Source organism: Pongo pygmaeus, chromosome 13 (assembly GCF_028885625.2).
Source record: "Pongo pygmaeus isolate AG05252 chromosome 13, NHGRI_mPonPyg2-v2.0_pri, whole genome shotgun sequence".
Taxonomy (NCBI): domain Eukaryota; kingdom Metazoa; phylum Chordata; class Mammalia; order Primates; family Hominidae; genus Pongo; species Pongo pygmaeus.
In genome coordinates, this window is record NC_072386.2 from 121,002,160 (window position 1) to 121,027,694 (window position 25,535).

The 25,535-nt window shown below is 54.8% G+C and overlaps 1 protein-coding gene across 11 annotated transcripts in view; it reads left to right on the forward strand.

The window, feature by feature from the left end:
- Window positions 1-25,535, forward strand: part of HMCN2 (hemicentin 2) — a 164,570-nt gene that overhangs the window by 36,388 nt on the left and 102,647 nt on the right. For all 11 annotated transcript variants that reach the window (XM_054501579.1, XM_054501581.1, XM_054501583.1 and 8 more), the window contains 9 exons: window positions 68-181; window positions 2,542-2,691; window positions 12,495-12,695; window positions 13,330-13,425; window positions 13,749-13,876; window positions 14,761-14,905; window positions 18,533-18,645; window positions 18,749-18,908; window positions 20,247-20,412. In XM_054501579.1, the coding sequence (XP_054357554.1) occupies window positions 68-181; window positions 2,542-2,691; window positions 12,495-12,695; window positions 13,330-13,425; window positions 13,749-13,876; window positions 14,761-14,905; window positions 18,533-18,645; window positions 18,749-18,908; window positions 20,247-20,412 (1,273 nt within the window). The remainder of the gene's footprint in view (window positions 1-67; window positions 182-2,541; window positions 2,692-12,494; window positions 12,696-13,329; window positions 13,426-13,748; window positions 13,877-14,760; window positions 14,906-18,532; window positions 18,646-18,748; window positions 18,909-20,246; window positions 20,413-25,535) is intronic.

The following is a 25,535-nucleotide window of genomic DNA, read 5'->3' on the forward strand; positions in this document are numbered from 1 at the left end:
GCTGTGGAAGACTTTCTTTATGACGTTTGAGGGTTGGTCCCAAATTCTGCATCTCTTCCCCATGCAGACCCACCGTCGGTCTCTGCTGTAAACGCCGTGGTGCTGGTGGCCGTTGGGGAGGAGGCTGTGCTGGTGTGTGAGGCGTCTGGGGTCCCCCCGCCCCGAGTCATCTGGTATCGAGGTGTGTTGGTCGATGGGGGGGGCCCTGAAGGAACAGCTTTCCAGAAAGCAGGGAGTTGGGGGAAGGTGGGAAGTGTCCTGAATAAGGAGTCTGGGGAGAGCTGGCAGGTTCCGCACCCCTCTGGCCCCGACCCTCAGCCAGTGTCAGAGCTGGTTGGTTCCAGCTCCCCCACCCTCACCCCCAGCCTGTGCTGACACAGCTGATGTAGGTATTCAGAGCAGCACTGAGCCAGGCCCAGATTTGAATTCTGGCTTCCCTGGGTGACCTTGGGCAAGTGACTTGGCATCTCTGAGCCTCAGTTTCCTCATCTGGAGAATCAAAGATAGGTTGGTTGCGTGAGGATTAAATGAGTTCATATGCACATATGGTTTTATTTTTTATTTTTTTGTTTTATTTATTTATTGATTTTTTTGAGACACAGTCTCACTTTGTCACCCAGGCTGGTGTGCAGTGGCGTAATCTCGGCTCACTGCAGCCTCCACCTCCCGGGTTTAAGGGATTCTCGTGCCTCAGCCTCCGGAGTAGCTGGAATTACAGGCGTGTACCACCAGGCCTGGCTAATTTTTGTATTTTTAGTAGAGATGGGGTTTTACCATGTTGGACAGGCTGGTCTGGAACTCCTGACCTCAGATGATCCACTCGCTTTGACTTCCCAAAGTGCTGGGATGGCAGGCGTGAGCCACTGTGCCTGGCCATATGTGCAAAGGTTTTAGAACAAGCCTGGCACATGTGCTGTGCTCGGCATTCTTAGTGATAGTGCCGATGATAATGTGATTATCTGAAAATGACAGTAATAATGACAGGGTTATCCTGAGGCCCTGAGGTCATGGACAGAGCATTTTCACAGTGCCTGCTGCCAGGCTGGAGTTTGACGGACGGGTGCTGGGGTCGCACTAGGTCTTTCTGGGAGCAGTACGCAGGGCTCCCTCTCGAGGGTCAACCGAGGTCAGCAATACTGTCCCCTCCCATTCCTTGCAGCAGCTGCCTGGGACCTCGTCAGAGCCTCACCCTGACTCTGAGAAAGGCAGGGCAGGTGATATTAGCTCAGAGTTGAGCGTTTTTTTTAGGGTCACCAGCAAGTGGGTGACACAGGCTTCTGGACTCCTTCCTCACTGCATATTCTGGCCAAGAACCCCATCAACCCAGCCCTAGAGCCCCTCTTTAAAAGGTGGCCTTACCATGAAATATTCTTCCATCTTCAGAAGGAAGGAGATTCTGACACATGCCACATGGATGTCCTGCTAGGTGGATGCTATCCTAGGTGAAGTCAGCCAGACACAAAAAGACAAATGCTCTCTGATTCCACTTATGTGAGTTACCTAGAGACGTCAAATTCATAGAGACGAAAAGATGGAGTGGTGTTTGCCAAGGACTGGGGAGAGGAGAACATGGGGGGTTAGTGTTGAATAGGTATGGAGTTTCTGTTTGGGGAGATGCAAACAGTTCTGTGGAGGCCAGTGACGGTCACACAACAGTGTGAATGTACTGGATGCCACTGAGCTGGCTGCACAGCTAAAAATGGTTCAGATCGTCAGTCTTACATTATGCATATTTAACTACAATAAATAAAATAAAAATTAAATTAAATTTAAAAGGGCGGTTAGAATCAGGTGTGTCCATCAGGCCTCAGGGGCGGAGGGAAGTCAGGCAAGAAAAATGAGGGAGGGGCCAGGCGTGGTGACTCACGCCTGTAACCCCAGCACTTTGGGAGCCCGAGGTGGGCGGATCACCTGAGGCCAGGGGTTCGAGACCAGCCTGGCCAACATGGTGAAACCCTGTCTCTACCAAAAATATAAAAAATTAGTTGAGTGTGGTGGTGTGTGCCTATAATCCCAGATACTTGGTAGGCTGAAGTAGGATAATCGCTTGAACCCGGGAGGTGGAGGTTGCAGTGAGCCGAGATCATGCCACAGCACTCCAGCCAGGCAACAGAGGAAGACTCTGTCTCAAAAAAAAAAAAAAAAAAAAAAAAAAAAGAAAGAAAGAAAGAAAGAAAAAGAAAAATGAGGGAGGGCTTAGGGCTCCCCAGAGCCCTCCCAGAGCTGACCCAGATCTCAGCCTGGACCTGGGGTGGAGGAGTGGACACCAGAGGGGAGGTCCAAACATGGAGTTATTGGATGATGATCCTGTCATGCAGGGCCTGGCCTAACCCCAACCCCGTTCAACAGAGGGAAAGCCTGAGCCCCCTGCAGGACTGGACTCAGGGGTCCTGACCTTGGGGCTTAAACCTGCTTCCACCCACCGTCCCCCAGACCCTGACCTTGTGGAGCTGCAGGAGCCAAGGGTCAGGCTCCCACCTCCCACCCCGGCCTCCATGATACCAGGGACACTGGCCTGATGCTTCTTCCTCTTTGGTCCAGGGAGTCTTGAAATGATCCTGGCCCCTGAGGGCTCCAGCTCTGGAAAGCTGCGGATCCCAGCGGCTCAGGAGAGGGATGCCGGCACCTACACCTGCCGGGCTGTCAATGAGTTGGGTGACGCCTCTGCAGAAATCCAGCTGGCGGTTGGATGTGAGTGTACACCTTGTCTCCCCGTCCCCTGCCCATTCCCCTTTCCCAGCCCTCTGCCTGCTTCTGAGTAGGGAGAGGAAGCTCTCCCACACAAGTGGCCGGTGTGGATGGCATCATGTGGATCCTGAGCGTGTGGGGACAGGGGAAGTCCAGGTGAGGCGGTGCATGCATCAGCTCTTGCTGGGTAACAAATAGCCCCCAAATTGTGTGGCTTAAACAATAAGTATTTATTTCACAGTCTGAGGATCAAGAATCTGAAAGTGGCTTGGCTGGGTGATTCTGGCTCAGGGTCCATCCTGAGATTGAAATAAATATCTTGGCTAGGGCCGCAGTCATCTCAAGGTTTGCCTGGGCCTAGGGGATCCACTCTAGGCTCACTCATGGGGCTGTTGGCAGGAGGCTCCCTGAGAAAGAGAGAGAGAGAGAATCTCAGAGGGAAGCCACAGTCTTGGAAATAACAAGCCATCGCTTCTGCCCTATTCTCTTGGTCCCACAGAGCAACCCTGGTGCAGTGTGTGTGGGAGGGGCTACCCACGGATGTGAACACCAAGAGGCGGGGGCTACCCACGGATGTGAACACCAAGAGGCGGGGGCTACCATGGGTGTGAATACCAGGAGGCGGGGATCTCTGGGACCAGCTTGGAGGCCCACTGCAGACAGTTTGGTTCAGCTCGGGATGAGACCTGAATTCCAGTCTCGTCTCTGTCCCCACCTATGTGCCTTGGTCATGCCATGGAGCCTCAGTTTCTCTCAGTTTCCCATCTGTAAAGTGAGGCTGACTGTACTACTCCCCTCCTTGGGTTGCTGTGAGGATTCAGTGAAATCAGGCCTGTTAGCACAGGGTTGGGCCCACAGTGATTGCTTAGTAAATTGGGGGAGAGGGGTGATTATCCACTTGCTGCAGATGTGGAGTCCAAATTCCTTGGTGGCCAGTGCATGGTCTCAGCTGTGACTTCTGGGATGTCTCCGTTCCATATTGGAGTTCCTGGCACTGGGACTTGCTCGGAAGCTGTGGGCACAGCTCCTTGGCACACAGAACTGGGACAGATCAGGCTCTGAGTGTTTGCCGAGGCCACTGCGAGAGAGGCAGGTGCTGGAGTTCTAGAGAAGTGCAGAGAATCGAGAATGTGCTGGTCTGGGCTGAATGGGCCAGGCTGGGCCAGGGCTGGCTGGGGCAGCCGAGGAGCTCCCAAGGCGGGCCAGGCTCTGACTGGAGTAGACATAGACAGGAGGGTCTGGCCTGGGGGAGTTGTGCTGTCTCAGGGTTGAGATCCTCTCAGGCTTGGGATGCTCTTAGACTTTGTTCACTTGTTCCATCTTTCATTCCTTCAACACAGGGTCACCAGGTGCTTGTGTGCCAGGCCCTGTGCTGGGGACACAGGGCAGGTGAGACACAGCATCAGCCTTTGTGTTGCTCATGAGCTCAGGCAGAGAACAGAGGACAGGCAATGAGCATGCACAGGGCATCGAGTGGCTGGAAGTTGCATCCTCAGGGGCTGTGGGTGCCCAGAGAGGGCTAATCCCGGGAAGACTTCTTGGAGGAGGTGATGTCTAAACTGAAACCAGAAGCACCCAGAAAGATGACTAGCTGGGGAACAGTGTTCCAGGCAAAGGGAACAGCACATGCAGCCCTCCCCATGGCAAGAGAAGTGAGGCAGAGAGAGGGTGGGGAGGGGGCGGCAGGATGGCTGCCACCTGGTACCAGTCACTCCCCGCCTGGGGAGCTGCGGAGGAGTTTGGGCTGTGCGCTGAGGGGGTTGGTGAGAGGTTTCCAGGAGCAGAACCGTGTGCTCAGACTTTTCCACTGTGGCTGGGTTCTCAGATAGGCTGGGCTGGGCCATGGGCTCAGGAGCCTGATAAGGACAGCCATGGAAACACGAGCCGGCGCTTCTAGGATGTTCACCAGGTGCTGGCACCAGCTCAGAGCACGTTTTGTCGCTAGCTCATGTAACCCTCACAACAACCCTTGGAGATCTCCATTTCCCCTTTACAGATAGGGAAAACAAGGCACAGAAAGGTTGCATGCCTTGCCCAAGATCACACAGCTGGTGAGTGGCAGAGGTGGGATCTGAACCAAGGGTCTTGCACCTTCAGCCCCTGGCCTTGAGTCTGATGCTCACCAGCAGAGTGGGCCTGGCGCTGCTTCCCCTCTCCAAGCCTTGGGCTCCTCATTGCAAAATGAGACATTGTGTGAGCAAGAGAGAAGGCAGGCCTGTGGCACGTGAGCTGTGATCCAGCTGCTGACACTGGTATTAGAGGTTCTGGGTGAGCAGATAAGGTGCTCCAGGGAGGGCGCACCTTGTGTTGTGATGGGCATTGTCATCCTTTGCTCAGCATCTGACTTATTTGAAGCAGACCCTTTCTTTCTTTCTTTCTTTCTTTCTTTCTTTTTCTTTCTTTCTTTCTCTCTCTCTTTCTTTCTTTCTTTCTCTCTCTCTTTCTTTCTGTCTCTCTCTCTCCCTCTCCCTCTCCCTCCCTCTCCCTCCCTCTCCCTCTCTCTTCCTCTCTCTCTCTTTCCCTCCCTCCCTCCCTCCTTTCTTTCTTTCTTTCCTTTCTTTCACGGAGTCTCACTCTGTTGCCCAGGCTGGAGTGCGGTGCAGTGGCACAATCTCGGCTCACTGCAACCTCTACCTCCTAGGTTCAAGTGATTCTCCCACCTCAGCCTCCTGAGTAGCTGGGATTAGAGGCGTGCGCCACCATGCCCAGCGAATTTTTGTAATTTTAGTGGAGACGGGGTTTCACTATGTTGTTTAGGCTGGTCTCGAACTCCTGACCTCAGGTGATTTACCCGCCTTGGCTTCCCAAAGTGCTGGGATTATAGGCATGAGCCACTGTGCCTGGCCCAGAGTCGCATTTCTTTGGGATCCAGGCTAAGTGCCCACCTAGACCTGTTCCTTTGCCTGTCTGCTGTTGACCTCGGAGCCATGTCCCTGTGGCAGAGTTTCTGGGCCACTGGTGGCCTCTGGCCTTAACTTTAGGTCAGGGAAGGGATGGACAATGGCCCAGCACCTGTGGGTCTGGGGTGAGCTGGTCTGGCAGCAGTGGTGGGAAATGGAATTTCCTGCCTATCTGGGTGGCAGCTGTGGTCCAGCCTTCCTGGCCAGGCTGGCAGAGGTCGGGAACGGGTGTGTACTGTGCCCACTTCCTGCTGTTGAGCTGGGAGCTGGCTTCCTGGTAGTGTCTGGGGCATAGGAAGGGAGGCACCCTACTCCTCTGTGCCAGGAGGACCTGCACTTGTGGACCAGCCTGCAAAGCACTGGTGGATTATCTTCCAAGCCTGGCATTTGCCAGTCAGGAGTCCTAGGCTCCATGCCCAGGTCTGCTGGTATTTGCCTGCATTATTTGCCTCTTGAAGCTTCACTTTCCTCGTCTGTGAAACGAGGAGGGTGGTAGCAGAGCTGTGCTCATAGGGCCCTCGAGAGGCTTCCTGAGAATGTGCTTCACTCAGGGCTTGCGTGGAATAAATAATGCATGTGGGCACCCTCCCCCATAAACCTGTGTCCAGGCTGGGTGAGCTGACCAGCGCTCGGTGAGGCGGGGTGACTTGTCACATGGCTGGTTGCCTGACTGTGTGTGGCACCCCCTCCGGAGTTCAGTGCCCTGAGCTGTGGTCTGTGCTTTACTTCATTCCTCTCTAAATGAATGTGTGTCCTCTTTTTTTTTTTTTTTTTTTTTTTTTGAGATGGAGTCTTATTCTGTCACCCAGACTGTAGTGCAATGGCACGATCTTGGCTCACTGTAACCTCTGCCTCCTGGGTGCAAATGATCCTCTTGCCTCAGCCTCCTGAGTAGCTGGGGTTACAGGCATGCATCACCACACCCAGCTAATTTTTGTATTTTTTGTAGAGACAGGGTTTCTCCATGTTGGCCAGGCTGGTCTCGAACTCCTGACCTCAGATGATCCGCCCACCTTGGGCTCCCAAAGTGCTGGGATTACAGGCATGAGCCAGTGCGCCCAGACTAAATGGATATGCCTCCTCCCTCTGTCCTCTCATTTCAGTCCCTGCTTCTTAGTCCCACCCTGGAAGCTCCTGGTTGCTGGGGGCCGAGCTGGGGAATAAGGAGATGTGCTGTTTTGGACACTGAAGACTCTCCGGCCAGCCTTGGGGGAAGGGAGTTGGGGAGAAATGGGCCGGGCTTTGTGGCGAGGCGACTTCTCCCATCAGGCACAGCAGGCACTGGCAGAAGGCCCTGCACTTGTAGGGGTCCAGGATGCTTTTCTAATTTTGATTTCTTTTAAAATCAGAAAAAAAAAATGACCAATAGTGAATAGATAAAGACAAATCCAGCCTGCATCGTTCATGTCTTTGTGCCAGTGCAGTTATGAAATATAATTTTCCATGTTTCTTTATGGAGGAAGAGGAGTAAAGGCATCTTGTGGCCCTGACCAGCAGAGCTGCCACCCTAGGCCCAATCGCAGGATTCCCTCTGTGGGAAAAGCGGTCCCCGAGTCCTCAGGCAAGGGGGCTGTGGAGACCCCTCCCCAGGGTCCACTTTGCCCATCTGCACAGTCTTCCGGCCTGAGACTCCTCCCTCCTCCTGGCAAACTGAGTCGCAGGGGGCTCTTCTCGAGCTGGCTGCAACCCCCAGCCCTGCCCCCATGCTCTGAGCCACAGCCCTGGGTGGGAGGCAGACGCTAGGGGTGCGGGCTCTCCAGGCAGTGATAAGGAGTCCTAGAGCTGTAAGATACCAGGACCAAGGTGAAAATAGAGTTACTGCCTTCCAGATGGGTAAACTGAGGCCCAGAGTGAGGATGGGACTCATTCCCACATGCCCAGTGAGGCTGAGGCAGAGGCAGAGTGGGGGCCTTCAGGCCTGTGTCCCTTTCGCTGGGGGAGCAGCAGGCTCAGGGGAGTCACCACCTCTGTCATCTGACTTCACCAGGGCCTTTCCCCTGGAAAATCCCCGGGAGGGGAGCGTGGCCTGACCAGCTGCATCTGTGCTCTCACCCTCAGCAGCTCTGACAGCGCCTCCTGCAGTGGGTCAGCAGCCTTACATGCAAGCAGGAAGTTAGTTACCCCTTCCCTTTGAACCTGCCCTAGACAAGATCCTTCCTTCCTCCCTCCCTCCCTCTCTCCTCTCCCCTCCCTCTCCCCTCCCCCTCCCTCCCCTCCTCCTCCCCTCCCCTCCCCCTCCCCTTCCCCTCCCTTCCCCCTCCTCTCCCCTCCCCCTCCCTCTCCCCTCCCTCTCCCCTCCCTCTCCCCTCCCTCTCCCCTCCCTCTCCCCTCCCCTCCCCTTCCCCTCCCCTTCCCCTTCCCTCCCCTCCCCTCCCCTCCCCCTCCCCTTCCCCTCCCCTTCACCTCCCCTCCCTCATCTCCCCTTCCCCTCCCCTTCCCCTCCCCTTCCCCTTCCCCTCCCCTTCCCCTCTCCTTCACCTCCCCTCCCTCATCTCCCCTTCCCCTCCCCTTCCCCTTCCCCATCTCCCCTCCCCCTCCCCTTCCCCTCCCCTTCCCCTCCCCCATCTCCCCTCCCCCTCCCCTTCCCCTCCCCTTCCCCTCCCCTCCCTCCTCTCCCCTCCCTCTCCCTTCCCTCCTCTCCCCTCCCTCTCCCCTCCCTCTCCCCTCCCTCTCCCCTCCCCTCCCCTCCCCCTCCCCTCCCTCTCCCCTCCCCCTCCCCTCCCCCTCCCCTTCCTTTCCCCTCCCTCTCCCCTCCCCCTGCCTTCCCCTTCCCCTCCCCTCCCCTCCCCCCCTTCCTTTCCTTGCCCTCTCTTCCCTCCCTCCCTATGCACCAATTATATGCCAAGCTTGGAGGGATGGCCCTGCCTGTTGCTGGCCAGATCCTTGTACCCACGGGCTGGATGGTACTGGGGTTCTCTCCAAATGTCAGCCGAGTGAGTGGGGGGTTGAGGCTGGAGGCAGCAGCCACGCTGGGCTGGTAGGGGCATCTGAGCCTTTCCATCGCCTGGACTCTGCCCTGCCGTCCTCGGGAGCCAGGGACAGTATCCTGGTCAGCTCAGGCTGCCATGATGAAATACCACAGACCAGGGAGCTTAAACAGTAGACACTCCTCACAGCTCTGGAGGCTGGGAGCCGATGATCAGGCTGCTGGCCCAGCTGGTTCTGCCAGGGTTCTCTTCCTGGCTGGCAGCCTCTGCCTTCTCTCAGGTCCTCTCATGGCCTTTCCTTGGGACCTATGGGTAGAGAGAGGAAGGACACTCTCTGGCATCTCTTCTTAAAAGGACACTAATCCCCCTGGTAGGGGCCTCACCCTCATGACTTACCCAACCCCAATCACCTCTCAGAAGCCCCATCTCCAATTCCGTCACACTGGGGGTCAGGCTTCAACATATGGGTTTGTGGGGGACACAGTTCAGCCTGTAGCAGACAGGGCTTAGGCAGGCAAAGCCATGGTCCAGCCTGTGCCCTGGGAAGTCCCCTCTGCTGCACCACCGAGGGTGGCTCAGGGGCAGTGTGAAAGGCAGGGAGAGCAGCCAGGGGCCACCGCCATGACTGAACTCAGTGAGAAGTGGATGGAATGAGGTCGAGGAAGACCTGCTGCCCCGTCACTGCCAGGAGTGCAACAAAGGAAGCAGCATCAGGGACTGTACCCTGGGGTGGTGGGTGGTGCTGAGCCGGGAGGCACTGTGTTGAGGGCTGGGGAGTTGTGGAAGTGTCTAGGGGCAGATGGACACAGGGGTAGGGAGCTCAGTGGAAGGTCTGGGCTGGAGAAAGATGGGGGGGTGGGGGTGCTGCCCTGGGCGTGGCTGAAGTCCCAGATGTGTGGGTGGGGGAGGGAGGCAGAGCAGGAAGAAAAGGATGGGGCACCCCTGCAGGCGGCAGCCCCTCCTGTCCCCTCGCCCCATCCCAGTCTGGTGGCAGGCACCCTTCACCAGGCACGTTTCCAGGTGTTCTAGGCTCCCCCACTCAGATCCCCATCCCCACAAACAGGCAGCTGCAGCCATCAGCTGACAAGAGGCCCCTCCAGGAGTCTCCAGTGCTGCTGACAACATCGCCTGTATCCGGGTGCTTTAGCTCCCGCCCCAGAAAACTGACCGTGGCTAAGGCAAAAAGGGTCATTCCTGTGGAGCCACGGTGGCCATGGAGCCAGCTTGCTGTCCTCCCTGGGTCACGGCAGAGGGTCACCTGGGAGTCTGTGTGAGGAGGGGCCTGGGAGCCAGAAAGCAAAGATGAGGCCCTGGGCAGAGCACTGGGCTGGGAGTCTGGCATCTCCCCTGACCTCAGCAGGACTCGGGGCCTCAGCCTTCACCTGTACAATGAGGGGCAGACCAGAGGGCCTTCAGCTCTGTCCTCTGAGGGTCCTGGGCTCCTGCCTTATTTGGGGGACTCCAGGTTAGCAGGGGGAGGGATGGCTGCACAGACCCATGGAGTCACAGTTGTCTGTGTGGGTCCAGGGCACAGCAGTGAGTCTGGGATTTGGCTCTCTTGCAAGAAGATGGAGGGGGTGAGTGCAGCTCTGGCTGGGGCAGCCACCAGCTGCTGAGGGGGATGCAGGGGTGGGGTGGTTGAGAGCCTGGGCTTTAGCATTGGACAGATCAGGGCTCTGATCTTAGCCCTGCCACTGGCTTCAAGCTGTGACCTTGGGCAGGTTCCTTCATCTCTCCGAACTTTAGCTTCCTCATCTGTGAGATGGGGATTGTGACGATATCCACTTATGAGTTCACTGAGCCATAAGTGAAATTATGGTTACAATAAGTGCTCGTCTTCATGCCTGTCACTTAGGGATGCCAAATGGTACCCTTTACACTTGAGCCTCGAGGCTGCAGTGAGCTATGACTGAGCCACTGTGCTCTAGCCTAGATGATAGCGAGACCCCACCATCTCTTTCTCTCTCTCTCTGTTTTTTTTTTTTTTTTGGAGACAGAGTCTCACTCTGTCACTCAGGCTGGAGTGCAGTGGCGCTATCTCGGCTCCCTCCAACCTGACCCTCCTGGATTCAAGTGATTCTCCTGCTTCAGCCTCCTGGGTAGCTGGGATTACAGGTGCCCAACACCATGCCTGGCTAATTTATATATATATTTTTTAGTAAAGACGGGGTTTCCCCATGTTGAACCCGGGAAGCAGAGGTCACAGGGAGCCGAGATTGCACCACTGCACTCCAGCCTGGGCGACAGAGTGAGACTCTGTCTCAAAACAAACAAACAAAAAAAACAAACAAACCAGAGTCAGGAGACAAAGCAGGGCTGTTTGGGGCTAAGGAGGGCAGGGAATTGAAAGCGGTCTGGGAGGAGAGGAATCAGAGGCATCCTTGGAGTGGGAGGCTGGAGCTGGGCTCTGCAGTTGGGCTGGATGCAGCTGGGGAAGGTAGGCTGTTGTGGTGTTCTGCTCCGGATAGGTGAGGTATGGCAAAGCTGCACCCCTGGGGGCCAGGGCTCTGCAGGAACAGTGACCTTGTCTAGGGCGGGCCCAAGGAAAGGCTTTCTGGGATTCTGGGATTCTGGGATTCTGAGCTTTGGCGGCTGCCAGGCCCCGATGAGAAAGGGTGGTGTCTGAGGTTGGGTCCAAGACCGTCTTCCTCCTCGCAGTAATTTTCCAACTTGTGTTTATATCTGCCTGGAACTTCCCTAATCCCTGTGGCCAGGAGGGAAATTTGATGTCATGATTTGGATGGATGAAGGGTATTTCTGGAGACAGATGGAAAGAACAAAGAGATAGAGGCTTTTCCATGGTACCAGACTCAAAGGGTTAAAAAAAAAAAAAAAAAGGCCAGGGACCTCCCTGCTGCAGGGGCCTGGGACAAGGACCTGAGGACGGTGCCCAGAGGCTGCCGAGGGAAGGACCTGGACCCACTTGGCTCAGACCTGCTCCTGGCCTGCTGAAGGAGAGACAGGATCTTGAGTTTCTGTTTTGGGAAATAACTTCTCTTTTTCTTCTCCTGATTATAAAAGTCAAATGATGCTTAGGAAAAAAAGATTTGGAAGAAACACTGCAAGCTATTAACAGTGGTTACCTTAGGGAAGGGCGTGGGATTTGGGGTGTGTGGAGCAAGAATTAGGGGAATTTCTGCCCTTTGTGTATTATTAGAATGTGTTATAACTCCTGGTTTCCAGGACAGCCCTTGTTTAGCCAGTCGTCCTGGGGTCACTATTAATGCAGCCCCTTTTCACTCTTGAGTGGCCCAGTTCAGACCCTGATGTATAAGGTCACGTTATTTATAACAAGCAAGTTTTAATTCTGTATGCTCTTTCCAAAAAAGTTCAGCCAAGAGGGCAAGCTCTAGAGAAGAGGGTGAAGAAGACCTATAATCCCCCACGTCGCTGGCTGTTTGGGGTGGCGGCAATAGAAGGGGCTGTGGAAATGGCAGCTGAGTCCCACCAGGCCCCCCAGGCCGTGCTCCCCTCCACAGAAGTGGGCGTGGCTTAGGCCAGGGGCTTAAGCATCAGAGGGGAGCTCAGGACACCTCCAAGAGGAGGCCTCTCTGGCCCAGGAGGAGGGGAGGGGTAGGGGAGGGTAGGCAGGGGTAGAAGCGAAGGCTCACCCTTAGCTCCTATGTCAGCGTGTCACAATCAGACTCAGAAACACACCTTAGAGCCCCTTGAAGGGGCTTCCTGGGGGGTGTCACAGCCAGGAGTGGACATGCTCCTCCCTCCCCTGCACCTCTGGGGTAAAGCCAGGCCCCTGAGACCCCACGCACCATCCCACGAGTCACTTCCTCTGCCTTGTCCCAAGAGCTCTCCAGGGGTGGACGCCACTCAGCTCAGGTTGACCCTGGAGCCCTGGACAGGAGTCGGCCCCTAGGTTCACAAGGGCAATAGTACAGGGGGAGGAGAGGGAGGCAGTTCCTCGGGGACCTGCCGCTGAGCAGGTCCAGCCTCCGGGCATGGTTGACTGGTCACCTCCCTGCAGATGCACCCCAGCTGATGGAGCTGCCCCGGGATGTCACTGTGGAGCTGGGGAGAAGTGCCCTCCTGGCATGCCGGGCAACAGGCCGCCCGCCCCCGATGGTCACCTGGCGCCGCGGAGATGGCCAGCCTCTGGGACTCAGGCTGGAGGCCGGGCGAGGCAGTAGGTCTCGGCAGCCGGATTCGGGAGTGCTGTTCTTTGAAAGTAAGAGATTGGGGCTGGAGGGGGATAGGCACCCTAAACCTCAGGCCAGGTGGCCGAGAGCAGGACCCTGACCGCCAGCACTGACCATAGAACAGAGGCGAATACGCAGTCACACTTCGGCTGGGTGGCTCTGGCCAAGTCATTCCACTACTCTGACCTTGTTCATAATCACGACCATGAAATCTGCTACCCACCTGGCTGATTAACAGCCAATTTATGGGGCTGTTGTGTGGATAATCTGTACCAAGTGCTTAGCACACTTCTTGCCGCATGCTGTCACACACATATAAGCTACTATGATTACCATAATTACTACTGCGCCTACCCCACCACCCACTGTTTACTACACGCCAGGCCCGAGGGCGGGCACTTTGTCAACCCCTCCCCATCACACTACAAGGTACAGGCCAATTACCCCCATTCCACAGATGAGCAAACTGAGGCTTTCTCACCTTCCAAGGTCCAGCAGCGTCCCTCACCCCTTCCCTGTCTACCATCCCAGCCTTCCCTCCTGAATCTCTGTAAGGCCAGGCCATGCCAAGGGGCTGTCTCTGCACCTGGGGAGCTGGATCCCATGGGGGCCGCAGCTGTGGTGTGCCTTGGCAGTCACACCTGCCTGTCTTGTGCCCCTCAGGTGTGGCCCCAGAAGACCAGGCCCCATATGTCTGCGAAGCTCGAAACGTCTTTGGGAAGGTCCAGGCCGAGGCCCGGCTCATTGTCACCGGTCACGGTTCGCTGGTGGATCTGAGGGCCGTGGGAGGCGAGAGGTGGGAGGCAGGTGCTTCCGGGGGCACAGCAAGGCCGTGGGCGCCTCTAGGGAGCCTCTCCTGGCCCATCTGTTGGAACAAACGAATCCACAGCCAAATTCTCCAAGAGTAGCACCTGTGCCCCTGCGTCCAGGGCAATGTCCTGGGGGTCCTGTGACCCTTTAGGATCCCCAATTCTGATGCATCTCCCAGTTCCCTGGGGAGGGAGAGGGGAGCAGGAGCCTCCGTCCCCCAGACAACCACCCAGGGCACCTATTGTGGCTGACACCGGCTCCTCTCCCCACAGCCCCGCCACAGATCGCCAGCAGCGCCCCCACCGTCCGGGTCCTGGAGGGGCAGCCTGTGTCCCTGCCCTGCATCGTCCTAGCTGGGCGGCCCCTCCCAGAAAGGCACTGGCTCAAGGACCGCCAGCCCGTGAGTGCCGGGCTCCTCTGGGTGTGGTGGGCAGTGGCACCTGGAGAAGAAGGAGGCTGTCACAGCCACGCCTCGGTCTCTGCTTGGCTGTTTCCCCTCCTGGGAGTGTCCTCTTCCTTCCACCCTCTTTTTGGCCCCATTTCAGAACCTTCTCTGATAATGCACTGATGGTGTTTGTTGCCCTCTAAAGTCCTGCCGGCTGTCAGATGCCTCATGGCTGCTTGGACCCCTGGGAGCTCTGCAGGGGAATCGTGTGCCTCAGGAGTGCTGTGGGCCAGGCAGCAGGGATTTAGTGGAGGCCCAGTGTCAATGCAGTGGTCTCCCTGGTTCTTACGATTCCAGAGCAGGGATGTGACTTGTGCAGTTTCCTATCTGCCCCAAACACCGGCGCGCGCTGAACACACAGTGGTTGCCTTATCAACCAGTTCACGTCCATTTGATTTTCTTGGTGTTCTTCTGTTTGCCCTCTCCTGTTGACTGTTTCATTACCTCTTCCCTTTCCTCAATTCTTCTGCCTAGTCTCAGACACACCGGGTGCCTGTGTCCTGCAGGCTACAAAGAGGTGCCTTCCCAACTCTGCATTCCCGGGAGAGACTCTCGTGGGCCCAGCTTGGGTCAGGCTCACCCTGGTCCAGTTGGCTGAGGGAGAGGTGGGGTCAGGGTGTGCGGGGGTCAGGCCCACCCAGCCCTGCAGGGTCTCTGGAGGGCTTGACTGGGCACTTGGTGGGGACTCACAGAGCTCCTCAGCCTTCTCTGAGCCCACAGGCTCTCAGGCCTGGCTGCTCCCTACTGGCCCAATGGGCAGCATAGTTTTCCGAGGGTTCTCTCTCGGCTGCCTCTGAGTGAGGCCCAAGGCTAAGCTGGTGCTTCGTCACCCCCACCAGCTCCCACCTGGCAGCCGGCATTCCATCCGAGCAGATGGCAGCCTCCACCTTGACCGAGCATTGCAGGAGCACGCGGGGAGGTACAGCTGTGTGGCCACCAACACGGCTGGCTCTCAGCACCGGGACGTGGAGCTGGTGGTCCAGGGTGAGTCCTGGGGTCCCGGAGGTGGTGGTCATGGGGCAGGGAACATGATGGGGTGGGGGAATGTGCAGAGGTAACTTGATCTTGAATGCATTTGCTTTAAAAAATCACGCAAATCATATATATTCTCTGTGGGAAAATTAGGGATTTGACAAGTTAAAAAAATACTCTCATAATACCAGTAGCTAAGAATAACCAGATTTTGCATTTTGGCATGTATCTTTTCATACTCTATACACACACACTCTCTATATGTATATCACACACACCTATGTGTAGTATATATATACACTATGTATACATAGCATATATGTTCTTTATACATGATACATACAGATTCTTTATATGTTCTTATAAATTATATAAAAATTATCTATCATCTATCTATCTATCTATCTATCTATCTATCTGTCTATCTATCTATCCATCCATCTAATCTATCCACCTGTTTACAAACCTATTTAAAAACCAAATAGGATCACATGCTGTCATTGTCTTGGCACCTAAGTGTTTCCATGACAAGGTGTTATGGCTGTTCTGCTTTCTGTCAATTAAGATTCAGAGGCATCAGTTTAATAAGGGGATGATCATGTCCCCTGATTATCTAATTACCTGATTTTCTGTACCCCCCCTCCCCCACTGCATCCCCCACACCCCGGGTATGAACAGCCTCGTACCTACACATTGTAGGTGACCACGTACCTACGTGACCAATTCTTTCCTTAGGATAAACCCATTAACGTGGATTAAGTTTTACATCACAGAGATTTTACATTTTTGGAATTTTTAGTGTTTTGCCCAACTGCTCTCCTGCCCACAGCACTGGGTTCTTTTGTTCACCCAACTGGCAACCACTGTGCTTTTTAATGTAAGATGAGACGTTTCAAGCTAAATTTGGTTATATTTTGTGATCAACCAAGTATGTTAATATCGTCTTTTTTCTTGTTTGTTTCATAAAGCCCCCGAGGGATTAGTGGGAAGAACGCGCGTTCCCCATTATATAGGGGAGTGCAAAGTTCAGAAGGGCTGGGTTGAGCACTCAGGTGTAATTCTAGGTCCCATCCCCTCATAATTCCAGATCCAAATCGCCATCCAGGGTCGGGTGTGTACCACATGCCAGGCATCTGCTAGTTTCTATATATGATTCCACTCAGTTTCACCCCCTAACTTCCCACTGTGCCCTCACAGCCACTTCTGCGGGGCTGACATGAACAGGCTCAGTCTCTCTTGGCTCAGTTCATTTCTATTCAGCAAATATTTATGGGCCTCTGCTGGCTTTGCCCACCTGGGAGTCCAGAAGGCCATTTTCCTCCCTAAAGGAGCTCCAAGTGCTAGCGTCAGAGCCCCTGGCTTCTGGATTCCTCTCCTGGCTTCTCCATGCCTAGTTGCCCATCTCTTGCTCCCCTTAAAGACCCCCGTTTTCAAGCCTGCGAATCTGAGTGGTGCCCAGGGTGGGTGTGACACCTGTTTTTAAGCTCACTGTGTTCTGCAAACACTGCTCATCTATCCATTCCAGAAGGGACGACCAGGGAACTGGGGTTAAATTAGCTTTTGTGCTGATCAGGGAATCTGGGTACCAAAAGATTAAGTGGCTTATCCAGAGCCCCAGAGCAATGAATCAGCACAGCTGGTTCCCAAGCACATGCTGCCTTCTGTATGGGAAAAACAAAAAAACTGACAATGGCAGAGGCAGTGGTGGCTCAGGGATTGTGCCAGTTTTATTCTCCCATTGAAAGCTTTTTTTTTAAAAATTTTTATTTACTTATTTATTTCTGAGACACAGTCACTCTGTTGCCCAGGCTGGAGTGCAGTGGCACGATCTTGGCTCACTGCCACCTCCACCTCCCGGGTTCAAGTGATTCTCCTGCCTCAGCCTCCTGCGTAGCTGGGATTACAGGCATGTGCCACCACGCCCGGCTAATTTTTGTATTTTTAGTGGAGACGAGTTTCACTATGTTGGCCAGGCTGGTCTCTAACTCCTGACCTCAGGTGATCCGCCCACCTCAGCCTCCCAAAGTGCTGGGATTACAGGCGTGAGCCACCGTGCCCGGCCTGAAAGCTTTTAAAATTGTCAAATATACATAACATAACGTGTATCATTCGACGATGTTTAGGTGTGCAGTGGTGTTAGTACATTCACATTGTTGCGGGACTATCACCGCTATCCATCTGCAGGACTTTCTCACCATCCTGAACTGAAACTCTGTCCCCATTAAACATCAGCTCCCCATTCCCGTCTCCCCTCAGCCCCCTGGGAGCCACCCTTCTGCCTCCTATCTAGGGACTTCATAGAAGTGGAATCTTACAGTATCTGTCCTCCTATGTCTGTGATTTCACTTAGCATGTTTTTAAGGTTCATCCATGGTGTAGCATGTGTCAGAATTTTATTCCTTTTAAAAAAACAGACTGGACTTTTAAGAGCAGTTTAAGTTTATAGAAAAATTGAGCGGAAGGTACAGAGATCTCCCACATACCCCTGGCTCCCGCCACGCGCAGCCTTCTTCACCGTCAACATCCCCCACCAGGGCGGCCCGTTGTTAGCACTGAAGACACGTGGTCATCACTCCAAATCCCATAGCTTACACTGGGGTTCCCTCTTGGTGGTGTTTATTTGTTTTATTTTTTATTTTTATTTTTTTTTAGGTGGGTTCCCTCTTAGTGGTTTTTTTATTTTTTATTTTTATTTTTTTTGAGACGGAGTCTCACTCTATGCCCCAGGCTGGAGTGCAGTGGCGCAATCCCAGCTCACTGCAACCTCCACCTCCCGGGTTCAGGTAATTCTCCTGCCTCAGCCTCCTGGGTAGCTGGGACTGCAGGCGCCCACCACTGTACCAGTCTAACTTTTGTATTTTTAGTAGAGACGGGGTTTCACCCTGTTGGCCAGGGTGGTCTCGAACGCCTGACCTCAGGTGATCCACCCACCTTGGCCTCCAAAGTGCTGGGATTACAGGTGTGAGCCACTGCACCCAGCCTTGTTGTGGTTTATTTTGTGGGTTTGGACAAATGCATAGTGACATGGACCCATCACTGCAATATCACCTGTAGCTTCACTGCCCTAAAAATCCTCTGGGCCCTGCCTCTTCATCCCTTCCTCCCCCAACCTGGCAACCACTGATCTAGTTTTGTCTCTTCTTCTTCTTCTTCTTTTTTTTTGGAGACAAGAGTCTCACTATGTCTCCCAGGCTGAAGTACAGTTGTGCAATCTCTGCTTACTGCAACCTCCGCCTTCCGGTTCAAGCAATTCTCCTGCCTCAGCTTCCCGAGTAGCTGGGATTACAAGGCATGCACCACCATGCCCAGCTAATTTTTGTATTTTTAGTAGAGGCGGAGTTTCACCATGTTGGCCAGGTTGGTCTCAAACTCCTGACCTCAAGTGATCCTCCTGCCTCAGCCTCCCAAAGTGCTGGGATTACAGGGGTGAGCCACTGCTTCCAACTGCTTTGCCTTTTCCAGAATGTCATACAGTTTGAATTTGCTTCCTTTTTAAGGATGAATACTCTTCTGTTGTGTGCACACACTGCATGCTGTGTGCCCATGCATCGCTGATGGACATTTGGGCTGTTTCCACCTTTTGGCCTATGAATGATGCTGCAATGAGCCTTGGCTTTGACATTGGTTTATTTATAACAGTGCCACCTAGAATCCATCCCACTGCCACCCACCATATCACCAATGAAGGGGTTCCGGCGTCTCTCCCCTGTGTCGCTTCAGGAGTTCCCACCCCCACCATCACCTGGACCAAGGTAAGCAGTGCCTGTTACCGAGAGGGTAACTGGAGAGTTAGGTCCAGTGTGTCATGGGGTGGAGGTGTGGGCTTCGCTGATGTCACCTGTGCCTCTGCCCTAGGAAACCAATGCCCTGACCTCCAGAGGTCCCCACTACAATGTGAGTAAGGAGGGCACCCTGCTCATCGCCCAGCCGTCTGCCCAGGACGCAGGGGTCTATGTCTGCACGGCCACCAACACCGTGGGCTTCTCTAGCCAGGAGATGCGACTTTCTGTCAACAGTGAGTGATGCCAACCCTGTCCTGGGAGAGGGGGCTCAGTGGATGTGGAGACAGAGAGTCCCACCTCAGCCCTGTGGAGCCTGAGGCAGGGAAGACGTTGCATCAGCAAGTCCTGCAAAGACACGTGGCTCAGCACAGGACCCACGTCCCCAGCAGCCCTCTCACCCGCCTCTCTCTGCCCCAGACCCTCTGGTCTCCTTTCTGTTTCTGGAATGGTCCAACCTGCCTCAGGGCTTGTGCACATGTAGTTCTTTCTGCTTGGAATGCTGTTCCCCCACCTCTGGGCCCAGCTGACTGCTCCCATCTGTCAGATCTCAGCTCTCCCTGTTTCCCCAGGCTGGTCAAGTCACCTTGCTGTAAACTGTGGAATATCCCCTTCCTGGCACCCCTCACAGCTGTGATTCAATAATTAATCACATAGTGAGCTTTTTGGTACCAGTATTGCCAAAGGACCCTAAAGGCTGTGAAGATGGGGCGGGACCTGTCTCCTTCGCTGCCGTCCCCAGCATTCCCCATAGGGCTAGCACTCAGTAAATACGTCTGGGAGGAGTGAGCAAATGTATAAGCCAGGCTTTTTCTCTCATAGACCCTTACAGTCAATATTTTTATATTGCAAAAAAAATTCCTAATGGAGGAGCATTTCCTCTCTGAACTACAAATGTATGGGGGAACACGGGAGGGCTAGATGGGTTTTGATGTCCCCAACTGGCTGGCTTCTTTCACTGTTGCTGCTCAGACAGGTAGCGAGTGCCTTCCTTGTATGAGCTCCAAGGTAGAAAGGCAGGGGCGGGAAGAGAGGAGGAAGGAAGGGTACCATGCAGTTTCTGCCATCGAGGGGTCTTCAGCTTAAGGTGAGAGAGAAGTGACATGCACAGATTGCCATCAATCCCTCACCAGGCTTCGAGAGGTCCAGAGGGAGGGTCTGTGCATTCTTTGGTGGCTGATATCATGGGAATAAGTGAATGAGCAAGGGGAGAAGGTAGAGAGAGAGGAGGAGTTTAGACCCTTTCAGAATGTCCCTGGGGAAGGGACAGCAGGATGAAGAGAAGCCAGAGAAGGCACAGATCCTGGGGCAGAAGGGACTAGGTCAGGGTCCTCAGAGCAAGATGGTGATGGGGAGGTGAGTAGGGGAGGACTGAGCGAAAACCCCGGGACCTGAGTCCCACCTCCAATCTGCACTCTCCCCCTTCTGACAGCCACATCTACCTTCTGGACCTCCTGAAGGTCGAGGGTGCAGTACCGGCTCTGCCTCCTGGGGGAGCTGCCCCATGGCCCAGGGCGCTCATGGACCCTAGTCCCCTCTGCCCTGCTGACAGGCCCTGCTTACTCTCCCCACAGCCAAACCCAGGATCCATATGAACGGGTCACGTAATGCAGACGTGCCTCTGAGAGTCACAGCGAAGGCTGGCGAAGAGGTGACCCTGGACTGCGAGGCCAAGGGCTCCCCAGCCCCACTGGTCACCTGGATGAAGGACTCCCGCCCTGTACCGCCCATCACCAACAGGTAACCCCAGTCCCATGGCCTCAAGGGACAGAGCTTAGGGCTGGAGGGAAACCTGCCTCGGGTGACCAGTGACCCAGCGAGTGTCTTGGACCCTGCAGTCTCTCCCATAGGGTGCTCCTGGGCTTCTGCACACAAGGCTGTTGTCCACGGGCCCCCAGAAGCCTGGAAGGGGCCTCTAGAGGGTGCCTGGAAGCCCAGGGTGAGACTCCCCATCTGAAATAACATGCACGGGGCATTGCCTGCAGGATCCCATTTAATCTGCATAGCCATCCTTGGTATCTGACAGGACACTGACGCTCAGCCAGGGAGTGAGCTGCTCGCCATCACCCAGCTAGGAAAGAGCAAAGCCAGGGCTGGGACCACGTCCCCGCCACGACACACACCACCCCCATGCCTGCTCTGCAGACCAGGTGTCTGGCGGCTGGGCTGTCTGACTCAGCTGCTCCCGATCCGGGATCCTGGGAGTGGGCGGACAGGGAGGAGGCTGGCTTGGGTGTCCTTCAAAGCCACGCCGTACCCCCCAGGAGGGGATGTGGGGGATGCTAGGGCCCTTGCCCCTGGCTGGGGGGTTCTGTGGCTCAGTCTGGTGACATCAGCCCTGGCAGGGTCTTTGAGATGTTCCAGACCCAGAAGGTCTCGGAGCAGCCTGCTCTGTAACGTGACCCCTGCCCCCACCATGTGTCAGTGCATCTCAGAACATCTGTTTGGTGAGTCCTGCCAATCCTTGCAGCCGGGCACTCCTAATGGTGGCGGGGGCCCAGGGAGCAAGCCCTGGGCATCATCGGTGGGGCCCCCCATGCCCTCTTGGCGTCGCTGCAGCTCTATGTTGTGGGTTGGGGGTGTGGCAGGGGCCGTGGGAGCCCACAGCTCCACTAGAAAGCCTGGTCCTGGCTCCGCGGCTGGGTGGTGGCCCTCAGCTGGAGGATGCGTGTTGATTCGTGACTTGTTACTGAAACGGGAACTGCATTTGCGTTCGTTCACCCCTCCTCGCCATGGTGCGTTAATAGGTCAGCTGGGAGCTGTAAATTTGCGAAAGCCACTTTTGCAATCCTAGAGTTGTGTTGTGTTCCCTCTCCCTTGTCCTCTTCACTTCGTGCTGGCTTACGTTGTTTTATCTCCAGATTTGGGAGATTCTGAGAGTTTATCTAAATAAGGAGGAAAATGTGCTGGGAGGCAGGGGTGGGGTTAAGTGCTCAGGCCCTGGAGTTCCGCAGACCCGGTGCGGAACTGCCTGCTCCCTTCTTAGTCATGCAACCTCGGGTGGCCACTGGCTCCCCTTGGCCTGTTCCTCCATCTGCAAAGTGGACGTTATTTAAATAGCACCCTTGTGGGGTAATGATGGATGTGCAGTGCTTAGGAAGTCAGATGTGCTGAAAACTCACTCCCTTTCATATGATTTCCCTGCTGTTGCTGTTCACAAACTGAGACATCCTCTCCAGCTTTTACAAATTTATCCTCATCCTACCACACCTGTTATCTCAATTGTCACCTGCTTTTTAAATATAAAAGCTTTATTGAGATGTAATTCACATACTGTATCATTCGCTTATTTAAAGGACACAGTTCAGTGTTTTTAGTATATTCAGACTGTGCAGCCACAATCAATTTTAGAACATGTTCATCACCCTCCCAAAAAAACTTCATACTCATTGGCAGCCACCAGCCCCCCGCCATTTCTGCTCCAGCCCCACTGCAGCCCCTGACAGCCACTGATCTGCTTTCAGCCTATTCTGGACATTTCATATAAATGAATTACATGGGGCCTTTCGTTCTGTCACCTAACTCAATGTTCATCCATGTCGTAGCCAGATTAGTGCTTGCTTCCTTTTAATGGCCGAATAGTGTCCCATCCTGTGGGTGCTCACCTTTTGTGTGTCCACTCATCAGTTGATGTGCACTGGGGCTGTTTCCACATTTTGGTGACTGTGAATAGCCTCACTTTTTTTTTTTTTTTTTTTTTTTTGGAGACGGAGTTTTGCTCTTGTTGCTCAGGCTGGAGTGCAATGGTGCGATCTCGGCTCACCACAACCTCCGCCTCCCTGGTTCAAGTGATTCTCCTGCCTCAGGCTCCCAAGTAGCTGGAATTGCAGGCGCCTGCCACCATGCCCGGCTAATTTTTGTATTTTTAGTAGAGACAGGGTTTCACCATCTTGGTCAGGCTGGTCTCGAACTCCTGGCCTCAGGTGATCCACCTGCCTCGGTCCCCAAAGTGCTGGGATTACAGGCGTGAGCCACTGCGCCTGGCCACAGCCTCACTTTTGATTGTACTTGAAGCTTTGTTCACAGGCTCTGGGTCCTCTGGTTCCCTCCCTGGCCCACACTGGCAGTGTCCACACACAGAACCACGCTCAGCCTCTCACAGACACACCACACCCCCTCCGTCCCTCAGTGACTCGACCAGAACACAGATCTAAAAAACCCCTTGGAAAACACACAGTGAGACTTTCTGTCTGTCTGCTTCCCCCTCCCCTCCCCCCCTTCCCTACATCCTCTTCCTCTTCCCCTCCTGTCTCCCTCTTCCCTTTCCCTCCTCCTCCTCCCCTTCACCTCCCTTCCCCTCTCCCTTGTCTTCCTTGTCCTTCCTTCTCCAAGGACGTCCCCAGGCTCAGCCTCAAAGCTGCCCTTCTGGAAATGGAGCACTTATCTGGCTGATGCGTCTGGTGAGTCATAGGTGCCCATCTCTTGATGAGAGGGGCCAGCAGCCCTCCACACCCCCCTCCCCACTCCCCTGCTCCCTTGTCCCTCTTCCTTGCTGAGCTGCCCCAAGGACAGGGCTCCACGGCAGCCCCTTCTCCTGTCCGTGGGGAATTCTGTGGTGTGGTCAGGGCTGAGAGCCAAGATGTGCTGAGCCTCTGAGGCCCCTTCCATTCCCCTTGTCCAGGGGCGGCCCTCTCCTGCCAGCGCCCTGCAGGTGGTTGGGGTGGATGGCCCCGTGCCCAGTGCACTGAGGAGGAAACAGAAACACCTGGGGTGTGGGGACGTGGAACCTGACCCTGCAGCTCCTGGGGCTGGGTCCCAATATGCACAGACACGCAGACACACGTAGACGCACGCGCAGGGACACACGTGTCAGGTGGGCCACTGCTCTGTGAACTCCTAGGTATCTTCCACACCCCCAAGTCAGCAAGTGCTCACAGAGGAAGCATCCTAGGAACCTCAGAAGCCGTGAAGTTCTGAGCCAGCTGCGTCCCAGTCCCTTTGGAGCGGCTCTTGTCCTTGTAGGGGCTGTTCTAAAATTAAACCTCGTGCATCTTATATTCTGTCCTCATCACTTCCTTTTCTCTTTTACCCATTTTCTTGATTCATCCTGGCCCACGTCACTTGCTTTTCCTATTAAAGGGCAAAATAGACCGGTCGTGGTGGCTCATGCCTGTAATCCCAGCACTTTGGGCAGCCAAGGAAGGCGGATCATGAGGTCAGGAGATCAAGATCATCCTGGCCAACATGGTGAAACCCTGTCTCTACTAAAATACAAAGAAAAAAAAAATAGCCCGACGTGGTGGTGCGCGCCTGTAGTCCCAGCTTCTCGGGAGGCTGAGGCAGGGGAATCGCTTGAACCTGGGAGGTGGAGGTTGCAGTGAGCCAAGATCACACCACTGCACTCTATCCTTGCAACAGAGCAAGACTGTCTTTAAAAAAAAAAAAAAAAGGGCAAAATAACATTCCAGGATGCTCGGCTCCCATCATCACTTAAGTCATTGCTCTGTGTGGGGCACGGCCATGTTGCCAGCTCTCACGGTCATAAATGGGACTGTTGGAGCAGCTTTGCACAATGTTCCTCTTTCTCTCCTGGGTCGGTTCCTTGCGGGATGGTCCCAAAAGCCAACGGTGAAGTCGGAGGGTGGGAATGGTCACTGAGTGCTTCTTTCCTGTGGGGCTTGTTTTTGAAAAAGACATCCAAGTTGCAAATTCAAAATTGAAGTCAGTAGTATTGACTGAGCAGTATCCTGTGCCCAGGATTGTGTTGCAGCCTCGGAGACAGAAGACATGGGCTTGGGCTGTGTGTGAGGTCAGGTGGCAGAAGACCTGGGGTCCCATCCCAGCTTCACCCCAGCTCGCCCGGTGACCTCGAACAAGACCCTTCCCCTCTCCCCTCCCTGGGCCTCAGCCTTTCCGTTTGAGAAATGAAAGGGTTGGACAGGCGATGGTGGCCAGAGAGCATCTCGGGGCTCTGGTCCCATGATTCAGCCCAGGGATGCTGGGGCGAGGCAGTGTTTCCAGGCAACAATGTTTGTTTGGGATTCCGATGAGGAGATGGGACGGCTGTGAGCACTCCTGGCTCTGGCTGTGGCTCCCGGAGGCAGCCGGCCAGCATTCCACACAGGGCCAAATCCCTAATCCCAGCGCGGTGTGGGGGCAGTGAGAGGATGGTGCACTTCTATCTTGTTCTTCCAGGTTTTCTTCCTTTGATACCCCCACCACCCTCCTCTGCCCCTTCCCAAGCACACTGCAGGACAGGCTGCCCATCCACCCTTCTCCTGGAAGGGGGCCACTGGGCCGGCTCATTAGAGGTGAGAGGTGAGGCCTGCAGCTGGGATCTGGTGACTTGTGGCAGGGAAAGTAGCTCACTGCTCTCTGCAAGCCAGTGGCGTGCCTGGACTGCCCAGGGCCCTGTATGGGGACTGTACCTTGGTGGATCCTCAAAGCCCTTGTTGGTTTCTGGTCTGCTGGCTCTGGAGTCTGTCTGGTCAGGCTGTGGGCAGTGGCTCTCTTTCTGGAGAACATTTAAATTTACTCGTCTTCAGAGCCGGACGTTTAGATCACCATGGCGGTTAGGAAGGAGCATGGTCGCACAGTGTGAAGGTCCAGTCCTTGCTGTGCCCTGGCCAGCTGAGTGGCCGTGGACACCAGGACCACACCTCCGGAGGCTCAGTCTTCTCCTCTGCAAAAGGGGGTGTAGTAGTGGGTCTGCCTGCCTGGTAGGTCTGGCTGTTGGGATTCTAAGTGAGAGCGTGCTTAGTGGCACAGTGACACACAGGAAGCGCTCAATAGTTGACAGCTGTGGCTGGCGTCAGCACCATCCTCGTTAGCAGCACCAGCATCGCAGGGCTTATGCTCTCCGGGCTCATGCGATGGCGCTTGCTCTGTCTCCCCCTACCTACTTATTGTGCTTGGCCCCTTGG